This window comes from Lemur catta, chromosome 11 (genome assembly GCF_020740605.2).
Source record: "Lemur catta isolate mLemCat1 chromosome 11, mLemCat1.pri, whole genome shotgun sequence".
NCBI classification, from domain to species: domain Eukaryota; kingdom Metazoa; phylum Chordata; class Mammalia; order Primates; family Lemuridae; genus Lemur; species Lemur catta.
Genome location: NC_059138.1, coordinates 15590901 through 15610565, shown reverse-complemented (window position 1 = coordinate 15610565; position 19665 = coordinate 15590901). Strand labels below are relative to the sequence as shown.

At 34.7% G+C, this 19665-nt stretch overlaps 1 protein-coding gene across 6 annotated transcripts in view; it reads right to left on the bottom strand.

Moving 5' to 3' along the window:
• The window catches only part of CNOT4 (CCR4-NOT transcription complex subunit 4), a 122581-nt gene that overhangs the window by 63760 nt on the left and 39156 nt on the right, over positions 1-19665 (bottom strand). For all 6 annotated transcript variants that reach the window (XM_045565339.1, XM_045565341.1, XM_045565340.1 and 3 more), the window contains exon 2: positions 4867-5132. In XM_045565339.1, the coding sequence (XP_045421295.1) occupies positions 4867-5040 (174 nt within the window). In that variant the 5' untranslated portion in view covers positions 5041-5132. The remainder of the gene's footprint in view (positions 1-4866; positions 5133-19665) is intronic.

Below are 19665 nucleotides of genomic sequence, written 5' to 3'. Positions count from 1 at the left end.
TGGTATTTATACTATAATACCTCAAAGCTCTGCTGTTAAATAAAGATTCATGACTTTGTGGACCTTTTATCAGTAAGAAAAATTCCTTTTGCTCTTTTAAAATGTGTTTGATCTTAAATTTTATTATGACTAATATCAGTATTATTATATCTTTTTTCCTAGTATTTCCATTTGCCCACTAAATCTTTTTTTCCCTTGTTTCATTGATATTTTTCTTATACATGGACCTAGTCAACCACTTCTACAACTTTTATTAGGAAAAAGAATAGTTCCCCATTTCCTCCCTCCTTTGTACCAGTTGCCTTCCCACAGAAATAATCATGTTGACTCTTTTAGATAATTCTTTGTCATTTACTACAATATCTCTAAGTAACTTGCTTGTATTGCTTCTCTTTGATTTTTCAGTTTTAAATATTATCATGTTATACAAGTTGAAGATTTAGCTCTCTCAGCCTTCCTCACCACACATCCCAAGTCCACTTTCTAACCTTTACCCTAACTTTGGTTGGGTCAATACTCACCATTATTATCCAAAAGTCATAATGAATAGAGGGGATAGTGGTCAAAATTTGAAGAGGCTAAAGCAACTGAAATATAGGGCAAAATACCACAAAGAGGGAGTTAGCCTAGAAAGAATTCCAGAACTCTACATAGAGAAATACTGCGGAAGCTGGTTTTCATAGGTGGCTTTCCAGTGAAGACACCTGACAGAGTTCATGTCATTAACGAATTTGGGGAAGAAATAAAAAAGAATACCGATCACATGCAACTTTCAGAAGATAATTAGGCAACATCTCCTAACTCATTTTATGAGGCCAGTATTACTTTAATAACAAATCTAAAAACAATACAAAGAAAAACTACAAATAAACACCCTTGATGACACAAAAATCATCTGAAAATATTATCAAATTGAATAAAAAAGATAATGAATGATAATAAAGTGGGGTTTATCCTTGGGACTAAAGGTTTATTAAAAAATCAATATAGATCACTTTTCAACAGAATAAAGGGAAAAAAGTATTACCACCTCAATAGAAGTAAAAAAGGTATTTGGCAAAATTCAAAACCCATTCACGATAAAATCTCTCAGCAAATTAGGAATACAAGAAAACTTCCTTGACCTGAAAAAGACCATCAACAAAAAAAATGTACAGCCAGCAACACATTTAATGGCAAAATACTCAACACCTTCCTGATAAGATTGAAAACAAAGACATCTTTCTTACCACTTTCTTTTCAGTATTGTACTGGAGGGATTACCCAGTGCAATAAGGTGAGAAGAATAAGACTTAAAAAGCATAGAGATTGGAAAGGAAGGAGTAAAACTGTCTTTATCCACAGAAGACATGATGATCATCTATGTAGAAAATCCCAGGGAATCTTTTTTTTTTTTTTTTTTGAGACAGGGTCTCACTCTGTTGTCCAAGCTGGGTGCAGTGGCACCATCATGGTTCACTGTAACCTTGAACTCCTGGGCTCAAGCGATCCTTCCACCTCAGCCTCCAGAGTAGCTGGGACTACAGGAACATACCACCACATTGGGCTAGTATTTTCCATGTTTTTATAGACAAGGTCTTGCTGTGCTGCCCAGGTTGGTTTCAAACTCCTGGCCTCAAGCAATCCTCCTACCTCAGCCTCCCAAAGGACTGGGACTACAAGCATGAGCCACTGCACCAGACCCCAAGAAATCTATTTAACAAGGCTTCAGGATAAATGGTCAATATACAAAAACTGTACAACAGCAATAAAGAACTGGAAAATGAATATTTAAAATACAGATAAACCTAACAAAACATGCTGTACTACACTCTGTATACTGAAAACTACAAAACACTACTAAAGAAAATTTTAAAACCTAGAAAAATTAAAAGACATTTTATTCATTAACTGACAGAGTCAGTGCAACACCTATGTTCCCTCATCTGCTGCTTTCACCAGGTATTTTCCGCTAAAAAGGCATACAAAGGCAGTCTAAGAAATGACCAAGTGGCATGCATGTGCCTATGTTTAGCAGCTAGGACCAAACAAACACTAAATTCTCTTGGTTTTTAATACCTGTTTTTGCTTGGTATTAGGGCAAAGAGGCCCTTTCTGCAAACAGGCAGGTTTCATCTTGTAGACCAAAATTAAGGGCTTGATTCAACTAGCAATCTACCTGCATCTACAAGTTTATTCAAATCATCTCAACATGCCACCTCAGAGTGACCTCTGCAGGCCCTTTCCCTGCAAAGTTGGAGTGACATATAAATCGTAGCTTCAGGATCCCCTCCAGGCCTCTAGCAACACTGGTGGTTTTCCTCTGTGTTAACACAATCATGGAGGCTGGCCTCCAGAGACTGAAGATTTGCTGGACCCTGACTGAGATGGGCAACTTCATAAATATTAATCCTGTGCTCAGCATATTCTCTGGCAAGGCTAAGCCAGATCTCAGACCCAAGACCCTCTATTACCTGCCTGTGCCCTCCGTGACCCACTCCAGCCATGAGACAGGAATGAGCAAGGTCTGGCAGCCAGGAGACCAAGGAGAGGTTCTAGGAGATGTGGTTACACTAAGTCAATAAGAAACCAATCACCTGAAAACAAGGACTGCCTCAGCTAAAGATTGAACTGGGAGACCTAAAAGGAGGTTGTCCTTAGACTTCTGTAATCTGGATTTTTTTTTTCCCTATAAATGTTGGAGTGCTCATCCTTAGACAATCTCTCATCTTTTCCATTTACCCTCTCTCATGATCTTATCTAGTCTCATGATTTTATTAATATAAGTAACACACTATATGCTGACGACTCCTGAATTTGTACCTCTACACCAGAACCTCATCTGAAATCCAGATCTGAACATTGACCTGTCTACTTAATATCTCCATTTAGATTTCTAATAGGAATATAATACTTAACATATCTAAAACTGAGTTCTTGATCTTCTAAAAAAAAATCCATTTCTGTTTTAGTTTTCTTCATTTTAGTTAATGGCCATTCTTTACTTCCAGTTGCTCAGTTCAAAACTGTGCAGTCATCCTCAACTCTTATACTTGTCTATATGGTGGTTTATGAATAAAATTTTATGAATTTCTGCATGTCTGCAAATGTTTTGTTATGCCTTCATATATGAATAAAACTGAGAATTCTTCTTTCAAAGTTGTTTTCCTTCAAAATTTGGGAAAATAATTTTTCAATTACTTTCTCTCTTCTTTGATAATATGAAAATATTAGTATTAATTTTATTCTTGTTCCTTTGTAGTCTATATGTGTTTATATCTCATGAGCTTTTAGAACTTTGTCTTTTTACTAGGTATTCTAAAACTTAGTAATTATATAAATAGATATTGATCTTTTTCAGTCATCTTGTTTCACATTCACAGTGCTCTTCTGATCTGAAGACAACTGCTTTTCATCATGAGGAAGTTTCTTCTATTAGTTCTTTGATTATTTCTTCCCATCCATTTTCAGTTCACTCCTTCTGAAACTGCTCTCAGCAGAGATTAGAATCTGTAGATAGTCTATGTTGCTTAACTTTTCTTTCATGCTATTTTTTACCTTTTTGCATTATATTCTGGGAAAAAAACTACTCGGCATAATCTTCCAATTTACCAATTTGCTCTTGAAATGTGCCCATTCTGCTCTTCAGGCCATCCATATGATTTTTCATTTTCAACATACCTAACTGGCTCTTTTTAAAAAAAAATATATTCTTTCTATACGAATACGTCATTTTCTCTCACTTCTCTGAAAGGTACCAATGGTACGTTTAAAAGCATTTCTCTGTTTCCTTGTTAGAATATTCTACTTACTGATTTTTGTGCTTCTCTTTAATGAGGTTGATTTTTCTAAAATCTGTGTTGATTTTTTGCTGTTGCACATCTTTATATGTGAGAACCCTGTCAACCTGTCTATCAATGATATTGCTGTTTACTGCGAGATGCTCCTTTGTGACCACAGCAAAGATAAATTGCTGGACAGTGTGTGCCAATAGGTAATCTGCTGAGCATAGGAGCAGACATTAAAGAGAAGGCAAATTCTATAATGTGACAGATATTTGCATTAATCCCTAAGGTCACAAATAAAGTCCTTCAAAATAGAAATGCAATAGTCCTACCTACCCTAATACCTCATTCACTATACTATAACTGTGTTGCAGATGCTTATCAAAACAAAACGACTCAGAGAATATTAAAAATCATGCATCTTGAAAGTTAGAAAGGGCTTTTCAATAATACAATAGTTCAGAACAAAGACTTTAGACTCAAAGATATATCTGAATCCCAAACTTCCTACTCACAAGTTGATGGTTCTGGACAAGTTGCTTAAGTTCTCTAAGCTCCTATTTTCTCAAGGATAAAATGGGGATAGCAATAACAGCCTAGAATTTTTGTAAAAGCTCAACAAAATGAGCAAATATTATCTTCTGAAACTAGGATTTCTCTGTCATATTAACCCCTTTTATAAACATCTTCTCTCCTATTTTGTATAGAAAATTAACGTGAATTTCCTCCTACACAAAATGTGTTTTTCCAATTTTATACCATCCTATCTAAATCAATTACTTCTCCAATCCTAATTCCCTTAAACAGCAAGCACTCTTGACTTGTGTCCTTCTCGTCAGATTTAAAAAAAACAAAGTAAAGGCCAATCAGAGAAGTTATTTGACTTTACAAAGGTCACAGAGCTAGTTAACAACAAAGCCAAGCTTTCACCCTGACTCCTTAGTGCAATGCTCTTTCCACCTCATTATGTCTTAAAAATACAATGCTAACCATAATCTCACCTGAGGTTTGTAGTCTTTTAAATTCATTTATGCATACTTACAATGGTAAAAAAACTGTACAGTTAAAACAAATAACTGTAAAGTTATTTTGAAGTATTTACCTTTCTACACGCAGGGCAAAGCCCATTTTCATCAGTGCGAATTCGATGCCAACAAAATCGGCAAATCTGGTAGCCACAGGTGCAAGGAAAAAAGTTGATATCATCTATTTCCAGGGGCTCCATGCAAAGAGGGCATTCCACAGGGTCTTCCTTCGCATCAGGACTGCGAGACATCTTCACGTTTATTGAACAGCAGAGAAAGTTTATAATAATTTAAGGGAGAAGGAAGTTCAGCACTGTGAGCTAAAATGTAGAACTTTGAAGACCTGCATGAGAAGAAACAAAATACATTGTTTACTACTGGAAAAAAATTGCATAGTCAACAATCAAGAGTCACATTATCAAAAACTTTTAAAAATACTGACTGAGCAACTATTGTTACTGCCTTTAAGTGGATTTCAGAGCATATTTTTAGAAATTTTTGTATATCAAGATAAACGGCCTGGCATCACTAATATTTTAGATTCAACACAAATACAAAAGAACTTCCTTTTTTGCTATAGAAAACATTTAGTATTAACCTATAGCACTAATCATACATATTTTAAGGGAATATATAAGGTAAAGAAGCATCTTCAGCCTTAAAATAGCACTCTAAACTGTCTTATCGGCCAGGGGCAGTGGCTCATACCTGTAATCATACCACCTTAGAAGGCTGAGGTGGGAGGATGGCTTGAGGCTATGAGTTCGAAATAAGCCTGAGCAACATAGCAAGACCTGATCTCTACAAAAAAATAGAAAAATTATCTGGGAGTGGTGGTGCGCCTCACTAGTCCCAGCTACTCAGGAGGCTGAGGCAAGAGGATCACTTGGCCTGGGAGTTTAAGGTTACAGTAAGCTACGATGATGCCACTGCAATTCTAGCCCAGGCAATAGAGCGAGACCGTCTCAAAAAACAAACAAAAAAACTGTCTCATCTTTGACCTGAAGCTAGTAATAATGCCACATATCTAAAGAGGTATTATAGTATTCTATAGTATGTCACATTTTACAAAACAAACCAAATGAAAGAGAGACTTGAATCACCTACAGTTACATGTTAATATCAAACTCTTGCCACAAAAAATATAGGCTAGAACTAAAAAAACAAAAAAGAAAAGAAAGGAAAGAAAGAAAGAATGTAAAACTAAGATGCCATACAACCTGTTTACAATTAATTATATAATAATGTGCCAATGAAAACTGGGAAAATAAACACATATTAAACAAAAGTAATCCTACGGTAATGCTACAAAAAGTTCACAAGAAATAAGAAGGGGGATGACAACAGATACACATTCATATCCCAAATGCTTTTTAAAAATTAAATAATACAACTTTTTAGATTATGTAGAGTTGAAGAATTTTAGGTAACAATTTAGGTTAAAGAGACTGTTAGAGTAAAAGATTAGGTTGAAATCACTTGTATTTTAAATTAAAAACTGATACCCTGCAAACTAATCTCTAACTCGATGGTAATGTCCATAGAAATCACGGTGATATATTTTTTATGTAATTTGACAAACTGATTCTAAAGTTTACATAAAGGAGTAAATGCATGAATATCATTTTGAAGCTTGTGGGGGAAAAATGTGGGGATTTGCTCTATCAGATACTGAATCATACTAGAATGCTACAATAATCTAAATAATTTCAAAATGTCTGCTATAGAAAAATAGACAGACCAAAGAAACTAAATAATCTGGAAACAGACCAATGAATTTATGAGATTTTAATATTGGATAAAAATTACCTTAAAAATCCACAGAAAAAGGATGGACCATTTTATAAACAGTAATGGGACATTGGGCTATCCACCTGAAGCTATGTGGACATTCACACTACAATCAAAATAAATCCCAAATGATCTGACTAAAGAGCTATACATTGAAATAAACTACTAAAGTTTAGAAGAAAAAAAAGACTTCTTTTTTTAAATCTTGGGATATAAAAGGCCTTCCTAAGCAAAATTCAGAAGCCATAAAAGGATATGATCAACTTAGCAACATGGAAAGATAACAATATAAACAAAATTAAAGGCAAGAAACAGAGTAAACGATATGTTCACTATATATAATGAAGAGTTAATGTCCAGAATGTACAAAGAAATCTTACAAAGAGTAAGAAAAAGGCAAATACGTTAAAAGAAAACATAAGAACAGAATATGATGCCTAGTTCGCAGAACAATCACAAGTAATTAAAACACATGAAAAGATGATCTGGCTGGGTGAGGTGGCTCACGCTTATAATCCTAGCCCTCTGGGAGGCCAGAACAGGAGAATAGCTTGAGCTTAAGAGTTCAAGACCAGTCTGAGCAAGAGCAAGACTCCACTTCTATCAAAAATAGAAAAAATTAGCCAGGCATGGTGGCAGGTGCCCGTACTCCCAGCTAGTTGGGAGGCTGAGGCAGGAGGATCGCTTGAACCCAGGAGTTTGAGGTTGCAGTGAACTATGTATAACACCACTGCATTCTACCTAGAGCCACAGAGTGAGAATGGCTCCAAAAAAAAAAAAAAAAAAAGATGATCAACCTCTTTAGTTAGTCAACAGCAAGAAAGCATTTTTTCCCCATCATTCTGTCATAGTTATATACCCTGAAAGTACAGATACTGATCTAGTCCCTCTTTGCAAAAGAGGAAGTGGGAGCATATTTCCTTGCTTCAAGTTACACAGCTATTAGTGCAGCCTGGATTCCTTCCAGAAAGTCTCAGCCCCAGAATCTGTGCTCTTAAATCACTCCCTTATACCACCTATTTAAGAATCTATTCAACATAAATACTGATACATATTTCACCAAATATGTGGCTATGTTCTGCAGCATTGTTCGTAAGAGTAGAAAACTGCAAACAACATATCATCCATCAACAGGAGAATAATTAAGTAAATTATGACATGGCCATAGGTAGATCTATATGTGTTGACTTAGAAAGATGTTTACTCTATAGTTATGCTTTTTAAGAATAGCAAGCTGGATATTAACACAAAATATACAATTACTTCTATATAAATATATAAACCCTGTATGTGTATATATTTGATTTGTTTCACTAAGAAAACAAAACATAAGAAAGTTTAGGCACCAAAATGTTATTATATCACAAAAGACAAAATGGAGGTAAGAGACTATTAACTTTAAGAAAAATCTGTATTATCTAAATTGTTGCTCCCAAAATGTATTATTTTTGCAATTAAATGGCCAAAACTACTTCTAACTTTTGTTAATAATTAGAAGAAAAATATAATGAAATGGTGTCTCCCTGTAAATCTATAATTATTTCAAAATATATGTTTAAAAAAACAAATCATGCATGTATTTATAAACAATTCAGGATTTCTGGTTTGTGGACTCAGATTTGTCCCTATCCATTTTCCTCAGATATAAAATTAAGGGTTTAGAATTGATTTCTAATGAGTGCTCCAACTTAAACATCCAAAAACTGTATGTGTAAAAAACACGGGCTCAAATGTAGGGTCCATTAACAGGAAACTAAACTGAAAAAATTGAAGCATGCTATCTGTACTTCTAGTGTCTTTGATGCTAAGATATTATTTCCTTAACTATAGCTTATTAGAATTTTAGGGAATTTGTGAATGTTGGAAAGGAAACAATACATTGGGGCTTACGAATTAAAAAGCTTCTAGAAAGTAAATTACCATAAATAAAAGATGACATATTGAGGTTTTGCTTTTTGATTGTTTCTGTTTGCTTTTTAATTTTAAAAAAGTTTGCAAAAATGTATCTTTCAGTTTAGAGGGAGGTTTAGAGGGAAGGAAAGGGATAAAGCAGCAAGAAATCCCTTAAGATAGTTAAAAACAAATACATTGGCTCACTTCTAGCACCACAGAGAGACGCCACACAAGCCAGTTGCCAAATGTAATCTCATGAATGGTAAAACATAGGAGTAGTCTGCTGTGGTAAAACACTGGAAATTCAAGGCAAAAGAGCAGACTTCCACCTCATCTCTTTCACTAAGTAGGTATATAATCTTGGATAAGATACTCAAAAGCTATGGAATCTAATTTACTCATCTGAAAAATGTGAAGAGGTACAAACTTTTAGGAAATTTCAAGTATAGAGAAATTCCCTTAATGTAATCTCCCTGGCATAAGCTTTCAAAATAAGCTTTGAAATAAACTCTCTCCCTCTCCAAATATCCTAACCCAAATTTTCATTTAGAGAGTAATTTTATTTGATAAGCCAGTCAACTAATATTACAATAAAAATTAAACAGAATAAACTGAAACAGTAAGATTTATAATGGTAGAAGAAACAGAAATAAAAGATCTTTTTAAATGAAAAAGGCAAGTAAAGCCAATAATTTCCTGGATGGCGTGTGGGAGTTCTGAGAAGTGATCAGTTTGTGATGCAGTAATTAATTCTATAGGAAAAAAATTCATTTTCATATACATGACCCAATTCTCACAGTGACTTAGTAAGAAAATAGTACACCCTTTATAAAAGATGAAACTGAGGCTAAAGTGTTGAAGACACAATTTAAAAACAAGATTGTCAAATTCAAAACCCATGCCCTTTCTAATACTGTAAGATAGAAGTCATGATTATTAAAGTTGCAGCTGCATATTCTTGGTTGCAGAGTGCAAATGCCCAAAAAATAAAATGACATTACTTTTTCCAAAAATTAAATATTACAGCAAAATTTTACCTCATTACCTGAGTTCTCTATATGACCTGCAACTAATACAACACAGTGTTAGTTGCAGGTGATTTATGGCATGCCAACTCTGACACGCATAACAAAGCTCTTGCATCATCAAAAATCTCACATTTCATGTGGTAAGTATACAAAACAAAAATCATATACTCAAAATTATGCTCAAAAATTCCTTATCACTTAGGAAGTGCTGTATACATGGTTTTGTGTTCAGAGTCTTGTTCAAAAGATATGTATAAAAATATACTATAATGTAAAGTAATACAGCCACTGTGGAAAATAATTTGGCAGTTACTCAAAAAGTTAAACAAAGAATTAGCATATGATCCAGCAACACCACTCCTAGGTATATAACCAAAGAATTGAAAACAGAGGCTCAAATAGATACTTGTACACTGATGTTCACAGCAGCATTATTCACAATAGCCAAAAAGTAGAAATAATCCAAGTGTGCATCAACAGATGAATAAACAAAAAGGGGTAAATCCATACGGAATATTATTCGGCCCTAAAAGGAATCAAATTCTGATACATGCACATGGATGAACACTGAAAATATTATGCTAAGTGAAATAAGCCAGTCACAAAAAGATTATGATTTCACTCTTATGAGGTATCTAGAAAAGGAAAATTCAGAGACAGAAAGTAGGAAAACAGCTGGGCAAGGTGGCTCATGTCTGTAATCCTAGCACTCTGGGAGGCTGAGGTGGGAAGATCACTTGAGGTCATGAGTTCAAGACAAGCCCGTGCAAGAGAGAGACCCCGTCTCTACCAGAAATAGAAAAAATTAGCCAGGCATGGTGATGCTTGTGTCTGTAGTCCCAGCTACTCGGGAGGCTGAGGCAGGAAGATTGTTTAAGCCCAGGGGTTTGAGGTTGCAGCAAGCTATGATGATGCCATGGCACTCTAACCCAGGCAACAGAGTAAGACTCTGTCTCAAAAAAATAAAAGTAGAATAAAGGTTACCAGGTGCTTAGGGGAGGGAAAATTGCTGGGATGATGTAAAACTTCTGGTAACAGTGGTGATGGTTACACAACATTGTGAATGTACTTAATACCACTGAATGGTATACTTAAAAATAGTTAAAATAGTAAATTTTTATGTTACATATATTTTTCTACAATAAGAAAATCAAGTGTATACACTGAAATACAGTATATAGTAAACAATACTTTTGCAAAATTTTTCAAGTATTTGATTGCTCTATTTAAATTAATCCTTTAATTTTCTGCCCAATAGTGAATTTTTAATAAGTTAAATATGTGTATGATGCAACTCCACTGAATAGAGTTACACAGAAATTACACTCCTAAATATACTATACAACTAAAGATATACACACTATAATTATACATAATTGAAAGCTATTTATCAATATGAAATATATACACACACACACTTTGTTATATAACATCTTAGAAGTTTCCACAAAAAACATACATGCAATTCAATATATACATAGAACTACAAACTATAAATTTTTTATAACTTTAATATAATACCACACACTACATATTTTACTTAATGTTTTATAACTATGAAATTCTTGTTTACTTAATAGTCTATTCCCATTAGACTGGAAGCTTCAGGAGAGCAGAGAAGTTACCTGGTACATCACATTTACGACAATATACCAAGCATCTACATACAACACGACAGCTAGAAAATAGTAAGTACTCACATATTTGATGAATGAGTAAAAGAAGAATGAATTATTTGTTATGTATCAGCTATAACTGACAACCTTCTTCAAAAATAAGAAACAACACTGTAAGTTGTACATTGCTTCGGTATTAGGCACATATTTCACAAAGCATGTTATTTATACAGAGTGAACTGTAACTATGGGCAGTGTGCTAAGTGAAAAAGGTAAGTGACTGCTTAAATATCAGCACCAATACTAATTCCCCTTTTTAAATCAAGTACCAAAGTACTGATATACATATACCATAAATATGCATATGCTATATAACTCAAGACTGGCTGCATAACCTTTGGGAAGCCAGGAAAGTTTATTTATATTTTAGAAAAGCATCTACCCCAAAACTCAAAAATTTCTCTCAAAGGTTAAACTGCAGTTATACAGAAAAGTCAGCTATATAGGACTACATTCTACCTCTTCACCACTTTGCTATTTATTTAGTGAAATATCTGCATTTAATTTTTCTAAGACATAAACTAAAATAAGCATACAAGTCATCTCATATAACACGTCCCCAAGAGATAGCTGAGAATCTCCTTCCAAAAGAACTGACTTCATTTGCAAGAGTGTGAAGTCCAAGCCTAAAGGCAATCTCAAACGCAAGCAGGATAAAATGAAAGGCAATTTGGGAACAGATTCAAGATACAAACTAAACAGTAGGCCAGCTAAGCTTGCAGGTGAGAACCAGAGAAAAAGACAGCCAAGATGAGCCCTCCTGGAGTCTGAATAAATCTTAAGCACCAACCTCAAGATCTGGCTGAGAAGCAATTTATGTTCCAGGGTATTGCTGAAAACAACAGAGCAGCCAGCCAGAAACTAGTGGAGCTTAAAAACTGGGTGTGGTCAGGTAAAGAAAGTAAAAGAGAGCCCTGACAGACACTGTCATTCCAGATTGCACGTGGACATACCCATGTCTGAGCCCCTAACAAGCAATACCAGAGGCTTACCACTGCAAGAAGGAAATAGACTTCACTAAAATAATCTATGTAGTCACTAAATAAACAAACCACCATTATAAGCCCTTGGGGGGGGGGAAGGTTGCAAGACTGGTACTCAGAGTTGCTACAATATTATATAAAATGCTCAGTTTCCAACATAAAATTACAAGCCATGCAAAGAAACAGGAAAGTATAACCCATATACCAGAAAAAATGAAGGCAAAAGATACTACCTTCAAGACGTTCTACCAAGATGTACTACCAATCCAGATGTTGGATTTCATAAAGACTTCAAAAGACACATTATAAATCTGTTCAAAGAACTAAAGGAAACCATAAAGAAGTAAAGTTGACAGTAGCACAATGAACAGACAACATCAATAAAGAGATATACATTATTAAAAAGAACCAAATGGAAACTTTAGAGTTGGAAAGAACAATGACTGAAAAAATTCACTAGAAGAGCTCTAAAGTACATTTGAACTGCCAGAAGAAAGAAATGGCAAACTGGAACACAGATTGATAGAGATTATTCAATCCAAGGAACAGAGAGAATAAAGAGTAACAAGAAAAAAATACAGAGCTTTAGAGAAATGTGGAACACCATTAAGCACAACATACACATAATGGAAGTACTAGAAAAGAACAGGAGAGAGAAAAACAAGACAAAATATTTTAAGAAATAATAGTTGTATGAAAATGAAAAATTACAGCTACACAACAACGGAGACAAATGTCACAAACGTAATTTGAGCAAAAAAAAAAAAAAAGCAAGACATAAAGAATACAATGCTGGTCATATAAATTTAATCAGACAAAAGAAACCTGTATTTTAGGGATGTACATAAGGTGATAAAGTCAGGATAATGATTGCCTCGCGCCTAAGGGAAAGGAAAAGGGATACAAATGGCAAGATATGTGTGGGTCAGGGATATTCTGAGCTACCTCAAATATTCTATTATACTTTTGATCTGGGAAAAGGTTACAAAGATATCCACTTTATTATTAAACTGTATACATGTTTTATATGTATACATATTTTTATATGTTTCTGGATGTATATTTCTTACTTTTTTCAAAGTTTTAAAAGAAAAAGATAATAGCTGCAAATTTCCCAGAATTGGTTAAAAATAATCCCCAGACCCAGAAAGTACAACATACCCAAGTGGGATCAACCAATCCACACTCAGACACGAAGTAGCAAAATTGCAGAACACTAAACACAACAAAAATTTTAAAAGAAGTCATAAAAAAAGGAGTGATAATTATCCAATGGAATGATCATTAGAATAACCTCAGACTTCCCAACAGCAACAAAGCTAGAAGGCAGGGATGTACCTTCAAGATAATGAGAGAAAATTACTGTCAACCTACAATTGACCTCCTGGGAAACAATAACTCTGAAGAAAGAGAGAAAAATCATAAAAAGAAATTTTTGAGATAATTGGGAAGATTTTGACATGGTCTAGGTGATATTAAGGAATTACTGTTAATGTAGTTAGGTATAATAATAGTATTGTTAATTTTTTTTAAAAAAACCTCATCTCTAGGAGATACATCATTCTGAAGTATTTAACTTCATGATACAATATTCCATCAGTAAGGAAGGCACAGAGAGGGAAAAAGATGAACCCTAAATAATAAAATGTCAGTAAGTGTGGAATCTGAGGGATAGAAATATTGGATTTCATTATACTATTTGGTCTTTCATATATACTAAAAAATTTTCGTGGTAAAAAGCTGAAAATAGCTGAGCACAGTGGCACATGCCTATAATTCTAGCTACTCATCCTGAGCCCTGGAGTTCAAGGCCAGCCTAGGCAACATAGCAAGACCCTGACTCAAAACAAAACTAAACATGTATATACGCAAAATCACATAAAAAAAATTACACACAAACCAGTAACAGTGATTACCTTTAGGAAAACAAGGAATGAGAGGAAGTAGAAACTTGAACATTATCCATGTTTTCTGCAGAGACTATTTATGTATTTCTTCTACAATAGCAAATTAATTAAAAAAAAAACTTTTTAAAGAATATTAGACTTTGAATCCACTGAGTGCAAAGACTGCCTATTTTATTCAACACTGCACCATAGACAATGCACAGCAAATTATAGGTTCCCACAACTGTATATGGGGAATGGGGGGGAGAGGCATAAAAGAGCGATTCAAAGAAAATATATGAAAATAGCAGTATTTGTCAGTAAGTAGAGGGCTAGGGGGTAGTTTATTTTCTTAATTTTATTTTCCTCTATTTTCCAATTTCTAGAAATGAATATTTACTTTTTTTTTTTTAAGAGACAGGGTCTGCCCCTAGGCTAGGCTGCAGCGGCCCAATCATAGCTCACTGCAACCCTGAACTCCTAGGCTCAAGCAATCATCTTGCTTTAGCCTCCTAAGTAGCTGGGACTACATACAGGTGCATGTCACCATGCCTGGCTAATGTTTCATTTTTTGTAGAGACGGAGTCTTGCTATGTTGCCCAGGCTGGACTTGAACTCGTAGCCTTAAGTGATCCTCCCATCTTGGACTCCCAAAGGACATTTACTTTTATCATGAGAAAAACTATGTTAGTTAAAGATTAAGTATAACAGACAAACAAAAAGAGACAATAAAGTGATCGATGAGATGAAAAACCTTCTGAATGTATAATTAGAGAATCAGCATCAACATGTTTCCTATTAACTTAATGCTCTCTCAGAAGAGGGGTAGGAGTTTAAGAAATTAAAGGGTAAGCCTGGTGAAACTGTTATTAAGAAGATAAAATCAAATCTGTACAAAATCAAAGCAGAGACTAATTACTGTGCTAATTAGTTTTCTACCACACTTGTGCAAGTTGTCAAGAAAAAGAGTTGCCTATATCAATTTATTTTCAATTAAAAAAAAAAACAGTTCTATTTGGGGAAAACCTGATAGAAGGCTATCCCTATTTTAAAGTTTGTAAGTACTGACCCAGACACTTATTTGAAACAAATGCATCCAGGTATCACAAGCTTAAACTCTTCTAGTCAGGCTGGATTTATAAATTAGTCCTTTTAGGGATGCTTCTGTACATCAACGTACAGTATACTAGTAGTAAAGGATAACATAGAAAAAATTAATCTAAAGAGGAACACTAAACTGAAGTGCAAACGCCAGTCTTGGTCTCTCAATTTTTTTTTTAAATTCATGTTTATTAGCATGGTTAAATGCAATCACTTCTTTAGCCAAACCTAAGTGTCCCCAGTCATTTACACTGTAACACCTCCTAAATTCTGATCCCAGATGGCATGCTGCCAATCATACGCTTCTGTTCCACTGAGAGATCACTGCCAGGTCATCCATTTCTCATTTCATTCAGGAACATGTTGCCATCACTTCTGTGGTTCTACTTCATGGCAAGCACTAATTCATATGGAAGTCCACCTTTTCAATGTTTTTCGCTAGGTGGGGGCATGCAAGGGGGCACAGAAGAAGGGCACAATAAGTAAGACAAATTCATTTAGGAGAGATAAGAGGTTTCTGGCTACGCAATGATTTTTAAATAGAAAAAAAGATTTTAAAAAATTTAAACAAGAATGGTAAGAAATTACTTAATGGGTACAATGTACATTATTCAGGCTTTTAGGTTTAGGGAATCCTAAAAGCCCTAACTTGACCACTACGTAATCTATGCATGTAACAAAACTGCACATGTACCCCATAAATTTGTACAGATAAAAAAAAATTAAACAAAAATATAGCAAGCAAGCTTACATATGAATATTTCCTGGGACTGTTAGTAATATATATTTAACTTCTAGATATGCTAACATGCAGCCATCGAGGATAAAATTAAATAATTATTAATAAAGATTCTTAAGGGGCCAAAAATATGGAAATAATATCTCTTAATTCTTATTTACAAAGAAAAAAATGTTTTAATCTTGCTCCTCCTTAATTTCCATGTGTGCCTTGTTTCTATTGTGACTCAGCAAAATCTAGAATGGTAACAGCTTTATACTATAAAATTAACACATTAACTACTATGTGAATTATATTTAACTCAGGCTAGTTTTGAGCCTGGGTCCTCCTCACAAGTCTTTTCACGGGAGCTGTGAAATATATGTATCTCGCAAGTCTTTTCACGGGAGCTATGAGAACTATTTTTTAAGTTGCATATAACTCACCCACAGAAAACAATAAAGCAACAAATTTTTCACGAAATTAGAAAGGATCGTTTTATTTTCAAAGTTTTTATTCTATTTTCTTAATAAAACATTGTGGCCTCAAGAAAAAATTTTTTTTTCTAGTGTGTCAGTCAATGCGTTAAAATAGTACAGCCTCTGTTCCATGTAAAACCAGTTCATTCCTATTTGCAATAGAAAATATTAAACTAATATTTCTGTAGAAAGTCTCAAAGAGAATGTATCAGAATGTTTTCAAGAATAAAACATGCTATAACATAAAGGATCATTGACAACAAAACACTAGATCAATTACAATTGTGAAAAATATAAGTCTCTCATCACCACCACCCACCCCCAAAACAAAGAATTATGTGGGGGAAAAAAAGCTTTAAATCCGTACAGCAATGCAAACCTAATCAACTAAAAGGCTTTGCTGCCAATGTGGAAAATAAACGTCAATATATGGGTGCTGGTTTTATTAATCTTTAAATTGCACATACAAATATACTCTATACACACCCTTTAAAAACTTCAAAATAAAAGTCCATGTTCAACTATGAGCAATTTGTTCATTTTGCAGCAAAATGGTCTATTTAAATAAATATATATTTTAAATGGCTTTACGGAGTTTAAGCCTATAGGTTTTTTAAAAAGACTAAAACATATATGCACGTAAATTCTGAGAACAGAATTTAAAAAAATTTTTTTTCCAACCTTTAATGACCAAAAGAACAGGATATTTTGTTTACTTAATTGTAGGGTGGAAAATATATTAACTCACTCAACTGCGTACTGCCATCTTAGAAAGTAAAAACCCCATTTAAAAGTATCACACTCACCAAAAAAGAAGAGACTCTAAATTAGGGTTCAGTGAACATTTTTAGTGAAGGGGTAAAAAGTAAATATTTTACGCTCTGTGGACCATACAGACTGTTGCAATTACTCTACTCTGCTGTTTAAATGCAAAGGCAGACACAGACAATACAGAATTGAGTAAGTGTGGCTATGTTCCCATACAACTTTATTTATGGACATTGAAACTTGAATTTCTTTAATTTTCTCAGATCATAAAATACAATTATTCTTTTGAGAATTTTTTTCTACCATTTAAGAACCATTCCCTCAGGCCTAACAAAAGCAAGCAGTAGGGAGGATTTGGTCACTGTGACACAATTTACCAACCCCTGCTCCAACGTGGAACCTCACAAATTTGAACATAAATCTAAATCCTTGCACTCCTTCAAACCTTTTTCCGTGGAACCTCACAAATTTGAACATAAGTCTAAATCCTTGCACTCCTTCAAACCTTTTTCCGTGGAACCTCACAAATTTGAACATAAGTCTAAATCCTTGCACTCCTTCAAACCTTTTTCCGTGGAACCTCACAAATTTGAACATAAGTCTAAATCCTTGCACTCCTTCAAACCTTTTTCTCTTAAACTTCTGAGGAAATCTTTTTACTACTATATTAGGCAAGTGGTTTCTCTCCATTCTAAGCATTTACTTTTACATGCTGTGGTATAATATGAAATACAATCATCCTTCAGTATCCTTGTGGGATTGGTTCCAGGAAGCCTAACCCCCAACTCCCTGTGGATACCAAAATCCACAGATGCTCAAGACCTTTATATAAAATGGTATAGTATTTGCACTTAACCTATCCACAACCTCCCATATACTTTTTTTTTTTTGAGAAAGTCTTGCTCTGTCGCCCCAGCTAGAGTACAGTGGCAACATCATAGCTCACTGCAACCTCAAACTCCTAGGCTGAAGTGTTCTCCTGGCCTCAGCCTCCCAAGTAGCTGGGACTACAGGCAAGCACCACCACTCCTGGCTAATTTTTTCTATTTTTTTTTTGTAGAAATGGAGTGTCGTGGCCAGGCGCGGTGGCTCAAGCCTGTAATCCTAGCACTCTGGGAGGCCCAGGCAGGAGGATGGCTCGAGGTCATGAGTTTGAGACCAGCCTGAGGAAGAGTGAGACCCCGTCTCTACTAAAAATAGAAAGAAATTATCTGGACAGCTAAAAATATATAGAGAAAAAAATTAGCCGGGCATGGTGGCACATGCTGTAGTCCCAGCTACTTGGGAGGCTGAGGCGGAAGGACTGCTTAAGCCTAGGAGTTTGAGGTTGCTGTGAGCTAGGCTGGCACCACAGCACTCTAGCCCAGGCAACAGAGCGAGACTCTATCAAAAGAAAGAAGAGAAGAGAAGAGAAGAAGAAGAAGAGAAGAGAAGAGAAGAGAAGAGAAGAGAAGAGAAGAGAAGAGAAGAGAAGAGAAGAGAAGAGAAGGGAAGAGAAAAGAGGAGAAAAAAGAAATGGGGTGTCACTTCCTGCTCAGGATGGTCTTGAACTCCTGGCCTCAAGTGATCCTCCCCCCTTGGCCTTGAGTACTAGGATTACAGGCATGAGCCACTGCATACGCCCAGCCCCTTTCATATAGTTCAAATCATCTATGTATTACTTGTAATACCTAATATAAATGCTATATAAATAGTTGCTATAACTATTGTTTTTTATTTGTATTATTTTTTGTTGTAGTGTCATTTTTTATTGTTTTTCTCACCCAAATATTTTTGGTCTGTGGTTGGCTGAATTCACAGATAAGGAAGGCCAACTGTAAATAAAGGATTCAGTACTATTTGCAGTTTCAGGTATCCACTGGGAGTCTTGGAATGTATCCTCTGAAGATAAGGGGGGACTACTGTATAAGATTGAAAAAGAAATAAAACTAGTCTTTATTTGCGGATGAAATGATTTTAGACACAGAAAATCCAAAAGAATAGAAAAACTACTATGACAACTAATTTAGCAAGATCACTGGATATAAAAACCAATATTAAAAAAACCCACTGTACTTCTAAACAGTACATACGATGGAAACAAAGTAAAACCATAATAACATTTACAACAGCATCAAATAAAATATCGAATACATACAAATAAATTTAACGAGGTGTGAAATACATCTACATTAAATCACAAAATATCACGGAGAGAAATGAATGAAAACTAAGTACTAGAAAGGCACAGAGCTGCATACATATGTAAAGTTGGTATTTTACTTCATGTATATTGCACTTCCATAATATACTGTGAAAAGGAAAAGTAAAAGGGAAAGGAAGGGAAGGAAGACAAAGGGAAAGAAAATGGAAGAAATTCCATTTTAAGTTTAATTTTATGGTCTGGCTAAGTCAAAAATCTATGTCTGAAAGCGACATGAAGACATACTTTGTGGACAGAAGTGTTCTCTAAGATACATGGTACCTCAAACTGTAAGGGATACACTTAAAAATAGTACTATTTTCTTTGAAGGACTCATTGAAATGCCATTACTACATACACAGACTATTGAA